General features: G+C 38.3%; 1 protein-coding gene and 1 long non-coding RNA gene across 3 annotated transcripts in view; one reads left to right on the top strand and one right to left on the bottom strand.

Moving 5' to 3' along the window:
- The window catches only part of Cav1 (caveolin 1), a 32,692-nt gene extending 20,684 nt beyond the window's left edge, over positions 1 to 12,008 (top strand). For both annotated transcript variants that reach the window (XM_005332279.5, XM_021731028.3), the window contains exon 3: positions 9,765 to 12,008. In XM_005332279.5, the coding sequence (XP_005332336.1) occupies positions 9,765 to 10,106 (342 nt within the window). In that variant the 3' untranslated portion in view covers positions 10,107 to 12,008. The remainder of the gene's footprint in view (positions 1 to 9,764) is intronic.
- The window catches only part of LOC144375429 (uncharacterized), a 183,993-nt gene that overhangs the window by 57,669 nt on the left and 112,986 nt on the right, over positions 1 to 13,338 (bottom strand). The window lies entirely within an intron of this gene.

Raw genomic sequence — 13,338 nt, 5'->3', positions numbered from 1 at the left:
TCACAGTAGCCTCTAGCTCCTCAAGGTTTCACCACTCCAAATAGCACTTCAATTTGGCCCCCAAGCCTTTAGCCTGTGAGCCTTTGGGATCATTTAAGATCCAGATCATAGAGGGAAGGAGGGACAGCTACTTGGATCCTATCCTCAGACAACTGATTCAAACTCAAGGTCCAGGAATCTATATTTTAACAGGTATCTTCAGAAAATTCTTCAATACGCTAATAATGTTTGAGAACCATTGTCCCAAGAATAAGGTCAAAGTCAAATGATCCAATGGTCCTGGCCAGAGAAGAGTGAGGTCATAGGGAAGTAAAGCTAAAAGTGGAGGGTTGAGAATAGCCCCTTCCTTCTTCCTCCTGCCTGACCACACGCCCTTTCCTGTGGAAACAGTCAACTGATAATTCAGGAGATGCATTTTCTGTTAGTTTGGTTGGGAAGTCTGGGTGCAAGTAATAGAACAACATTTGGGGGTTTTTGTCCATTTTGTAAAATGGACAAAATAGGACCTATCTTCTAGGTATTCACATCTTAGAGACATATAGCACTTAATAATGTAAATTATTGCAATTCCAAGACCTCTGAAAAATTCTCTTGCCCCAGAGTATATACACCACACTGTTGCCTGCAGCCCATTAATGACACAAAAAGATAACTAGAGAGGATCCTCTGCTTTCCCTGCACAAGATTGAAGAGAGGCACCTAAATTCATTCTAAAGTAACATGTTCCCTATGGACCTCTCTGCCCACAGTAGGTCACATGCATGCATACAGACATGCCTTTGTGTGCACGCGCGTGCACACAGACACACACACACATACACACACAGAAGATGTGAAGAAAAGTGGAGGCTAAAGGCACCAAAGGACAAGTTCACTGTCTTTCCTTAGACCTTCCCCAACAGGACTGGGCCTGGCTGCTGCTTCTACCTCCTCCCTGGGGCTCCATCCTCCTCACAATCCAGTGCTTTCAGGCCAGGGCTACACGATCATAATTATTCAGATCACTGGCACAAAACCTAACCAAGTTAAAGACATACTTTAATCTGTATTTTCAAAATCATTTTTCCTTAAAGGTGACACGTTGAGCTTAAATCATGTGCTTCTCTGTGTGTGGGCTTCCCAGGCTGACCAAGTCTCCAACCTCTATTTCCTGTTGAGAATGGTGATGGTATAAAACTACGGTGAACAAGAAAGTCATTTGGAATAAAAAAGGATCTAAAAAATAAAAAGATAAATAAAATTACATTTGTGATACCTGGCAAAGAATTCTTAAGAGATAATATGATTAGTGAAATGCCACGTATCCCTTCATCTTTTCAAAAAAAATATGATGCAACCAAGAAATGTTTATTTGCTAATTCCCATGTACATGGCACTGCTAAGCATTATGGAAGACAGCAGATAGTTTCAATAGACACAGGCTCTGCTCTAAGTCCTGGTCTTGTTCTAGTCACATATATTACTTGTGACCTTTCCATAGTCTTAGTGGGAAATAAGAGCCTGCACACCATTCGTATTGTGAAGATAACCTAGAACTTCTTAAGTTTGTAAAGAGAAGCAGACAAGGGAAATTGGGCATTATAAATGTAAAATATTATTCCAAGCCTCCATGATGACTGAGAAGCAACAAGAAACAACTCAGTCCAAAGGGAGACATACTGGGCCCAAGTGGGAGGCCCAGGCCTGTGACTGCAGCTTCCTCCACATCCTACATCTCCCACTCCAAAACTTTTCACTCGCTTACAGAGATAGATAAATACCCACCTTTCTGCCCTCTTCTATTTGAAGCCCTGGTTAGCAAAGGATCCTTCTCACTTCCTCCCTAAGAAGCCATCTTCTGTAGGATGAAGTAGCCTAGTATCTACCACTTCAAGGTAGCCAGCCTTCAAGTCCAAGAACACATATCAATGTTCCTACCTCAGACTTCTATCCTTCCTAAAACTTCGGGTGGATCACACTGAGATCTCTGTACTCCCAGGGATGAACAATTCATTCCAGGCCTCCTGCTTTCAGTACAAGCTGTAAGAACACAGCAGTCTCTCCCCAACAGTGCCAGTTTGGCCCAGTAAAGTTCGTCCCTGAGAACACATGGGTTTTAGAGCAAAGTTCTTGTGTTCTGGTAACATTTAATTGTGCTGTTTCTCAACGCTCCCTGCACCCACACACTCCTGCACAACATTTATTCCATCAGCTTCAAAGGCAGCTCAACATGTTGGAAATATGTGTGGGAACAGAGAAAGGAATTGGAAATTGATTTAGACCCTCTCTCCATTTGACTGGGTTTAGTACATACATTAGGATTTTAGAAATACATATTTGATTTTTAAAAACATGCATTTGTTTATACTGGGTATAGAATAATGAAAATAAATCATTATTTATTTTAGGAATTCTATTGTCTGAGTGTTTTTCATAATAAATAATGGTCATTTATCCTTGTCCAATAACAAACATTTGTAGGTTGAAATGAGGAAAAACTTTCCCAAGAGCATTTCCATTCCTTTGTCCATTAGAATCCAGATGCCATCCAGCACACAATGATGTCCCGGGAAGAAGCAGGAAGAAACCCAGGGCTGTGAGGCATGGAGTAGAGAGAGTGGCATAGACAAAAAGGAACTGTCATTAAATCCTAAAAGCCATGGCATACACTAGCATAGTTTACTGCATGAAAAAGGAGAAAAATCTTGTTAAAAATACAGATCTGCAGGCCCCACCCCAGAGAGGCTGAGTTGAGTCTCAAGTGAAGCCTGAGAATCTGCATTTTTAACATACATCCTTCCTTGTCTGGTTCTTTTGTCACACAATTTTCTTGCCAAGAATTCCTGAGAAGTAAGAACCTTATATTATGCATTCAGGAGCAATATATTTAAGAGCCTAGATTTGGTGATAAATTTTCTAGATGGAGGTGGCTCTTAATTCTTGCAGCATATCTGGTTATAAAACCAAGTTGTTTGAGGTATATGGGTGAAAAGTGCTACACAAACACTAGAAAATAGCCTAAATTTTTTCTAATATTAAGTTTGGTGTGAATTATAGAAAGTTGAAAATACTATGTGTCCTTTTATTTCCAGACTTTGCTTCAGATCTTTTCTGTAAGCACATAAAATAGAAAATAAGAAATGATAATCAAAGTGATTTGTTTTGTAATTCTATTTTTTGTCTCTAGCTAGCTGCATAACAAATTTATCCCCAAAATTGTGTGACATAGAATGACAAGCATTCATCATCATATATGTTTTGTGCATCAGGAATCAGCATGACTTGGCTGAGTAGTTGCTCAGGGTCTCTCATAGGGCTACAATCCAAGTGTCAGGGCTGGGGTCCTCTCAAAGGAGAGTTGAGAGAGGATTTACTATGCCAGGGCTCCCTCACATAGTGGATTCAGTTCCTGTTAGGCGGTAGCACTGAGGGCCTTGGTGACTCCATGGCTGTTGGCTTCCATTACTTCCTCTCCACATGGACCACTCCACAGGGTATCATCATGGCAGCTTCCAGCAGAATAAACTGGACAGCAAGCAAGACAGATACCCAGACATTTGTAATGTCATCTTGGAGGTGACACCCCATTGCAATCGCCATGTTTTATTACTGATAAGTAAATCACTAATTCTAGCCCACATTCAAGGGGAGGGCTTTACACAGGGCATGAATTCCAGGAAAGGGAATCATCGAGACATTTCTTAGATGCTGCCTAACACATTTAAATGTACTTTTCTAGATGAAAAAAATATATATATTAAACAGTTTCACACATAGTTTGTTAGCCTACTCATGCTTTCCTAAAACTATGTAAAGCAAACATGTCCTGATACAGATTAGACAGCTTATTGTGAGGAAAGAGTCAGTAGTGTTGGAAGGAAATGATGAGGTCAGAAATGGGACCCATATTTCTAAACAAGGAGAGGAGTACACTATGTTAACCAACTGGAAAGGGTGCTCTAGGAGTAGTTCCAGCCACAGGTAACTAAAAATAAGTGTGCATGTGTCACTTAAGAAGTCAGGGGACCCACATTGCTGCATTATTTTAGTATCTTGATAATCACAAAAGCTGCAATTCTTCTAATCTCTTATCCTTTTAACCATACAAAAAAGTCACCTCATGGTCACAAGATGACTTTCTTCATCCAGGCAGCACACCCAATTCTTAGTAAAAAAAGGGGAGGGGTGCAAAAAGCCTCTTTTCATAAGGAAGCAAGTCCCACCCACTAGACTTCCTCTGAAAATCTCATTGGTCATAATAAAGTCCCATGTCTACACTGAACCAATGATTCATCAAAAGGACTAAGTGACAATGTGAAGTATAAACCAGCCATGATTTCCTATGAGATCAAAGGATTATTCCAATTACCTGAGTCAATTAGGAATATGTAGCACAGAAATGGGACTATAAATGCTGGCAGATAGTCTTCAATAAATATTTTGAGTATTTTTAAAATATGTTCTATATATTCAGTGCAGCCCAAAAATGTTTAATTATGTTCTAATATAATACATTTCATATGTTCCAACACAATCACAGTTTCCACTGAAACTGAAAAGATATTTACCTATAGAAACAGAATGTGTAAGCATCACTGTGTCTGAAATCTTAGATTTATTTAAAGTTTCCTTCTTGAAAATTCCTTATTCAGAAATAAAATGTCCATATTTTGAGATTAAAAAATGACTGTGATTCTTTTAATCCTGTGTACATATAAACTGTTTTAAAATATTGCCTTCAGATAACATTTAACAGGATGAAATCTTCTGAGATTTACTGCACAAGCCAAGTATTATCAAAACACAACAAGACAGATTGCTTTTCTTGACATCTGCTGCTAGATTTTTTTGTTAACTTATGTTTCTGAAATTGAAGCATCATAAGCCAGTGCTGTACAAAGGTATTTGACATCATTTATAAAAATCTAGTAATATAAACTGTTGACTCCTTATAAAGCATCTATTGAGACAAAAATACCACTGAAGCACGTTCATGCTTTTGGTCTTTAGGTCTGCATAATGATTCTTGCCAGAAGAGCACTTGTTCCATAGACTGTGAAACAGAAAATCAGTTCTTGGGAAGAGCAGCTCAGCTTCATTGGAGGCATCCTATTCTCATTCTGAGAAATTATAGGAATCTACACCTGTTGGGTTATGTTTTTTTTTTTTTTAAGCACCTTTCTAATTCTTGTTGTGCTCCAGATCTCAGTGAACAGAAAGAACTTCTCCAGGGGCAACTTGTAGGCAACTGGAATGAGTCCCTTAGGAAACAGAACTTATCATGATTGTTTTGATGAGAGATTAATCAAACTGATGCTGCACATAAGGCAATGAACACACTGGGGACTGGCAAAAAGAGGCACTATCAATCACTCAACAGATAGACCTGTGGGATCTCTTGAGAGCAAGATGATGTTGAAGTTCAGATGCAAACCTAGCTTCCTTTCACGTGGTCCATAGAACATAGCAGCAAGACTGTTGGGGCATATGTAGGACAGCAGCAGGAGAGTTCCTGAGCCTAAGTTCCAATCCTGGGTCTGCATTTAAATGGGAAGGTATCCTTAACTCAGCCATGTGACAGCTGTGGTCATCAGTTTCTCTGTCTCAAACAGGACTCCACTTCTTTAAGAATCCTTTTAGCTTTAAATATTTATGAACCTGCTGAAATAACTGTGCTTTGATTGAGGTGGGATTTGGAACTGCCTTTGATGACATAAGTCTTCAGTTAGAAGAACTTTATTGGGTTCAGTGCATTTTGAATGCAAATCAAAATGTACAATGAAAATATTTCTAAAAATATTCTTCCCAGTCTTCTTCACTTTAGGTGATGTACAAATATGCCTGTGTTTACATTGTGAAAAGAATAGTACTCTTAAGCTCGTGCAGAGATACCTTTCAAGTCCATGCCTTAAGGACAATACATGTATGAGAAAGTAGAGAAATGAATGGGATAGGCAGAGAAGGTACATGGAGAGGGTGGAATGAGTTCCTAAGGAAACAATGTGGTGTAGAAGGCTGGACGTGGGCCTGGGAATTGTGAATTCTAATTTCAGCTTTTCCACTGACTCACTTGGGACCTTGAGAATGTCTGGCCCATTTTAATCATCCTGTGCCTCAGTTTCCATATCTGCCAATTAGAGTGAGAGTCCCTGGCTCAGTGCCCAGGATTGTGAGAACATACTGTGCAGATCAGCACCACAACTGCAAAACATCCTAGATACTAGATGTCCTGACTTAAGGTGGAAATATTAGCAAGAGTCATTCTTTTAATAATAAAAAATGTGATGTTTTAGGAAACCCATCTAGCTGGGTGAAATTTAAGCCATGAGGATCATTGTAAGGGCCCTAGGGATACAGAAGCAAAAGGTGGAGACTTGAAATATGCCAAGTCTAAGCTTTGTTGCTTAGCATCTGGGTGATATTGAGCAATTTCTTAACCTCCCTCAGTACTTTCATCTGTAAAATGGGGAATAATGACAGGTGTCTCAGAGGACTGAGATGAAGATGATTGCAGATGCAAGTTAGTGGTCTTGAGTCAGTTATGGGTTGAATTCTAACCTATTGTGTGCTTTGCAACTGAGAATCTCTCTTATTATAATTGTCCATTAAAAAACCTAGGCATCCAGGGCAAGTAACTGTTAACATTGCTACTTACTGGGCATTTTGTATACTGCAATGCACTGTACCCATATTGAGTAGTTCATGTGCATTCCCTCCTGCACTCTTCACAGAAACCTACTGTTACTGGTGTGGAAAAGGAGGTAGAGTGAAATCAAGCTTTCCCTCTATCTTCATTGTGTCTCTTCAGGCTGCTTTGCTTTATTTTTCCAGCTGTACTTTTAATATTGTTTTAAACTACCTTAAATTTTCAAGGCAAAAGCAGCAACTAACTGAATATATTTATATAACATGTTATTTTGGTCTTATTGCTGTCTAGCCCTGGAGACCTGCTCTAAATTCACTTGGGTTTTTGAGACAAATGATGCTCACTAACTCTTTCTGGAAAGTACTGAAAATACAGATACCCCAACGTTTACTAAGTAACTTAAAAGAAAGCATTTGAATTTCCAATATGATCATTGAAAGAAGTATTTATATTTATGTTTGGAAAAATTATTGTCAAGAAATATTTTGTATCCTCATATGTTCATAGATGTCTTCAAAAACTGAATATGTTTATATGACATGGATTATTTGTGTACATGGTGTAATACTGTCCTCAGAGGTCATGCTAGAAGGATTATTAGTACCAAAAGGGTTAAATCCAGCAAATTCTTTTTTTAAAAAAAATCTGTGTGCCTTTAAATTACTATGAAATACCATGCTTACCTTAGAGAAAACATGAAAAAATGTTTTTGTAAAGTGTGGTATTAACCAAAGCAGTGGTTTATTTTAGACCAGATTTAAGCTTCTTATTTGCCTATGAAATTCATTAACATTTGAAACCTCACACTTTTTATGAAATGGAAATAATTTATTGTAGACTTTCTATGAGTTATATCAAGAACAGTTGATTCTAATAACCAGTCAGCAAATGTTAGGAATGATTCCTTTCCTTGCAAGAGACTCTCAATGCAGAGTTGCTGAGAGTCTGTTTTGTAGAAACAAGGAATTGCCTCTCTCCAGTAAACCACTTCTTAGCTTTCTTTGGTAGTTTGCTTTATTCTGTAATAAAAGTAATGCTCCTTTTCACTTTCTACACTCAAAATTTCTATACCCATCTCAGGGTATTTGTGAACCACCATTGCTCATCCTGTGACCCCATGTCAAGAAAGATCTTCTAATACATTAATTTTGACTTCATTAAATTCTCTTACAAAATAATTTCATAAAAAATGAAAATGTTTAAAACTTTGGGAAGAATGCAGTGTCAGAACAAAACCTCATTACAGACAATTATCAAAGTTGCATAGAAATATCATTAAAATGTTGATCCAATCTGCCACGTTTCCTACAACCTTTTAAAAAACACAAGTAAAAAAAAGTAAAAATATATAAAAAATCTGATCAAAATGGACAAGAAATATTAGAATGATAACAAATCTATTTAACTTCATGTACAGAATTATAACCATACCATTTCTGCATATTACACTATTAGGAAATTGGGCAATAGATCAAGAAACAGAATGTTCTAGAAAATGAAGCTTCAAAATTGGTAAGCATCATGTACTTTTTCCAAAAGACATTTTATTGTGTTGAATCAAAGGTGACTCTTTGGCACTGAGCAGCTCTTTAGAGTCATCCAAGTCCTCATTCCCTAATCCTGAGCTTGGCTGGATCTCATTGACTTGTTTGGATTCCAGATTACATTAGATCCCTTCCTATAGCTGCCACCCACAAGTAACTGGGCTGGTGCTGCCCTACATTTCTGTTGATAATTTTGTTTTTAATTCTGCGTTAGTTAATTCTAGTTTAGTTAATACAAATTCTAAAAACTAATTGCATAGGTGATCAGGTACCCACAAGAGGATACTATTAAAAAAGTTTTTATTCTGAGTTCCTCCTTTGCTGTGTGCTTAAGTGGCCTTTGCCCTTCTTCTTTTACCAAATGCCAATAAGCTACCATCTCTGATGGATTTGAAACCCCAGAATACATCCATGCAGATGATGCATTAGAAAAGAATTTACTGGCTCTAAGTTTCCTGCAACTGCAAACTCATCTCCTTACTTCCTAAAGCCCACCCGAAAGGACATCTATAGGATTCATTAGGTGTGGAACACTGATAATCATATCTTTCATTATCCAAAACTTCACTCTTAGTTTATTTAATTCAAAAGTGAACCTCTGATTATATTTTTTTCCTTCCCCCCCACCTTTTTTTTTTTTTTGACTACCTTCTTTTTCTAATGTACTACTTAACGTCGCCTCTGTCCTCAGATCAGAAGCTCAAAGCTCATGTGAGTCCCACCCACCTCTTTGAAGTAACTAAGTCGTATGAACTCTTCCCTCAATATCCCTGGAATCCCTTCTTTTCTTTCCTTTGTTTATTTGTTTGTTTTTATGGCCATTTTCCAGCTCGACCCTACTGTCCCCAACTTTGGGTGTTGCTTCAGTCTCTCTGCCTTGCACTGACGGAGGCTGTGCTTCCCTGCTCTGTCCGACGTCCTCAGTAGACCTCACAGTATGAAGTCCTGCCTCAACCTGTCTTTCCAGGCTTGACCACATCATTCTACTCTGACTGTGGTGCTCCCTGTCCTCACCCTTGCTATTTCCTGGGATCTCGCTCACAACATCTCCAAGGCCCTTCTTCCTTCCTCTCCAAATCATACCCCACTTCCCAAGCCCTGTTCAAGGCTCACCATCCCATGAGGACTTTTCAGTGCCTCGAAGCTCACAATGATCTCATTTCCTGAAGGAACTCTGCTAATGGTGTTTGAAGAGTCATAAATTAATTCCAAACTAATTAATCATGTTCTTTGTATTTTACTGAGTTCCCAGTGACCTTATCCATGTCACTGGGTTTGAATTTTAAGCAAGATATTTAATCACATCCACTTGGTTGTTCTGAGAGCAGTAGTAGTTTTCAACCTTTGGTATGGTAAAATAATACCTGGGGAACATATTAAAATGCTATTAAGCTCCACTTAGCTACAATAAGGTCAAAGTGGACCCCAAATATGTTTTCCCTATGAGTTCTAAGTGATGCTGTTGCTGCTGATTGCTTTCAAGCATCTCACAAAGGACTAGAACAGAACTAATAAATGTGTATAAATTCTGAGTAGTGTTTTTCCCGCTCTTTTCTTCTGTCGCATGCTCATATTCTTTAACTTCTTTCTTTTAGATCGACTTTGAAGATGTGATTGCAGAACCAGAAGGGACACACAGTTTCGATGGCATCTGGAAAGCCAGCTTCACTACCTTCACTGTGACAAAATACTGGTTTTACCGCTTACTGTCCACCATTTTTGGCATCCCGATGGCACTCATCTGGGGCATTTACTTTGCCATTCTCTCTTTCCTGCACATCTGGGCAGTTGTACCGTGCATTAAGAGTTTCCTGATTGAGATTCAGTGCATCAGCCGTGTTTATTCCATCTACATCCACACCTTCTGTGATCCACTCTTTGAAGCCATTGGCAAAATATTCAGCAATATCCGCATCAACACACAGAAAGAAATATAAATGACATTTCAAGGATAAAAGTATTCATGATTCCTTTTTTTTTTTCCTTGTGATTTTCCTGGTGCCAATCCCAAGTTTCAAGTTGCTAGTGCAACAACAATTTATGAATGATTTATCATGGTTCAGAACAAAGAAATCACTTTCTCAGTTTTCATAACTGTTATTTGTCTCTTCTGAGCTATTTCATCTATTATTGGTGATCTGATTTTTTTAAAAACCATTCCAGTTTTTTTCTGACCTTTTGATTTGCAAGTGGATCATTGGTTTATTGGCTAACAGATGAACATATTGTTGAAAGATAATTTGACAGAAATATGAAGAACTCTGGATGAGATAAAAGAGAACCAATAACCTCAAGTGCCTATTCTTAAAATACTGATCATTTTATAAGGAGGAAAGAATTCCAGGCTGTGGCCATGCGTGTACAAGTATGTGGGCTGATTTTAAGCACACTTTCTCCCCATCATGAGGAGTTAATGAATTGCTGCCATTCATCTTAGTAATCCAATTGGATCTAGTGATCCCTATCAAGTTAGAAAGCATAATCTTCTGCATTGACATGACCCCACTCATTCCTTCTTCTTGAAATTTTCTGTGCCTCAGTATTTGTTGTAGAGATAACAAAACCTAAGTGCCTTCCTGTTTGTCACATGGTCCTTTTCAAGTAGGATCTAACTCATCAACTGTCATTAGATCAGCAGCCTCCCTGAAGACCAAAATTAGAAAGAAAAGCCATTACCTAGCTCCCTCTATTTGTTTCTGACTCTGAGATGCAGAACCTGGGGAAGCTCCTGTCTGCACTCGATCGTGTAGCATCTTTATCCATGTCAAGAATGGTCAACATGAGCCCGATAAAATGAATGAAAGTGGACAAATGGGGCTGAGCCCTCTCTGGGCTGGCAGGAGTAGACGCCAGCTTTCCCTGCCTCTCATCAGCTGAATGAGGTCAGCATGTCTATTCAGCTTCATTTATTTTCAAGAATAATCACGCTTTCCTGAATCCAAACTAATCCATCACCAGGGTGGTTTAGTGGCTCAACATTGTGTTCCCTTTTCAGCTGATCAGTGGGCCTCTGGGGAAGGGCTGTCAAAATGGAGGCCATTGTGTGAGACTGTCAGGGCGGCTGCAAACATGACCCCTTCTGAGTAAAGCCTTGCAACCATCTGCTACGCTGTGACACTCCTCCCCTCCCCCTGCCAGGAGCCTTGGACCTAATCCAAGCATCATTTTGCTCAGAGAGAAGATGGGGGAGGAGGCAGTAATAAAAGATTGAGGTAATTTCGCTGGAATAAGTTCAAGTTCTTCGGAACTCAAACTGAGGAATTTCACCTGTAAACCTGACTCATACAGAAAGCTGCCTGGTACCTCCAAGAGCTTTTTATTCCTCCTGCTCATATTGCATTTCTGCTGCTGGAAAAAAATTTTTTTAACCTCCAGTTATGCTTTTATTTTTTATTTTCATACACTTATTGGAACTCTGCTTGATTTTTTTTTTTTTGCCTCTTCCAATTTTCTTGACAGTTTTATTACCAATCTGTTACCTACTATGATTGTTTGCATTTAAAACAGACACTGGTGTGGACATAGTTTTTTTTTTTTCTTTTAAGCAGTGTACATAACTGAAAAAATACACTATACTGCATACTTTTTAAGTGTAAAGATATTTTTATCTTTATTTGAGGAAAATCATTTGGGAAACGACTTTATGATTCAGTTTGTATACTGTGTATCCCAAGACATGTCTGTTCTGTATAGAGGCTTAGTCCCTCATGCAAATCAATTGCTGGTCTGAAAAATTGCTGAAATTTTATATGCTTACTGATATATTTTACACTTTTTTTTATCCTGCATGTCCTATAAAAGTTACAAATCTGCACAAATAAAAACATTTAACAGTTAAACCATCAACTTTATTTTTTTCCTCAAAACAGCGTTTTGTGTGTCTGTGTGTTTGTATGTAGTGAGCATGTGTGTTGTGCATGTGCACGTGCTTGTATTGTATTGGAGGGGGGCAAGTAATGGTCTTCTACTTTTCAATTATTACCAATCATTTAGTTGGGATCTTTTTGCTAAGGTCATTGCCATTCATGAGTTAATTCAGATAAAGTTGTAATTAATAACAAAGACATTTTTAGCAGTTGGCTTAATGTTTTATTATCTATTATCTAATATGAGCCCTCAACAACCTTGTGTGATGGATATTAACACAGTCATTTGGGTTAAGGACACAATTTGCATTCAGGAGGCAATGCCTTGAATTTTGCCAGGGCTTAACTGGGATTTATCAAAAGGTAATCATTTATTTTGGTCCATGGCTAAGTTTATATTCAAGACTTCTGTTTTTAGTCAAAGTTCTCCAGAAAAACAAAACCCATAGGACTTAGAAACAACCGAGATAAAAACAGGGAGCAAGAGATTTAGTATTAAGTCTAGGCTCTAGGATTATGGAAGCCAACAAACTGTAAAATCTACAGTGTAAGCCAGCAAGCTGAAGGTTCAGGAAAGCTAACAATGAAGGTCCAGGTCAAAGTCTGGCAGGCTCAAGACCCAGGAAAACCCTATTTTTCACTTGAATCTAATGGCAGGAAAAAACTGATGTCCCAGTTTGAGGGCAATGAAGCATAAGTTCTGACGTGGGAGAGGGCTGGTCTTTGTTCTTCTCTGACCTTCAACTTGGATGAAGTGTGCCCACATTAGGCAGGGCGTTTGCTTTACTCAGTCTACCAATTTAAATGTAATTTTCACTCAAAAACACACTCAAGAAATATCCAGAATAATGTCTTCCAAACCAAATTTTACAAAGGAGATCTTCTAATTTCTCTCACTCTGAAATTTATTTCACACAGTTTACAGAGTTCACCCTTTCTCTGGACTACAAAGGAAATACTGAGACTGCTGTGTTGGTAACTCACTCTGGGATTTGTTTTTACCCAACAATTCCTTTTCCAGATGCACATGAAGACATGCCTCTGAGTCTCTGCTCATGGCAGCATTTGAGATCCAGGCTGAAGTTACATCTCTAGTTCAAGCAGAATAAGTGAAGTGAATATAAACAAGGATTCTCTTTTGGTTTTATTACTTGAGTCTCTAAATGAATATATATTAACAAAATTAGGACTTATTTATATTGTGATTCAGCCATACACAGGAAACAGTTCCAACTCTGGATGCATAAAAAAATAATTAGGTGATTTTGGAGGACTTATCTCTGTATTGGTGATCACAGCTGCA

Source organism: Ictidomys tridecemlineatus, chromosome 2 (genome assembly GCF_052094955.1).
Source record: "Ictidomys tridecemlineatus isolate mIctTri1 chromosome 2, mIctTri1.hap1, whole genome shotgun sequence".
Taxonomy (NCBI): domain Eukaryota; kingdom Metazoa; phylum Chordata; class Mammalia; order Rodentia; family Sciuridae; genus Ictidomys; species Ictidomys tridecemlineatus.
Note: the sequence above shows the minus strand (reverse complement) of the source record. Positions and strands in the feature narration are given on the sequence as shown.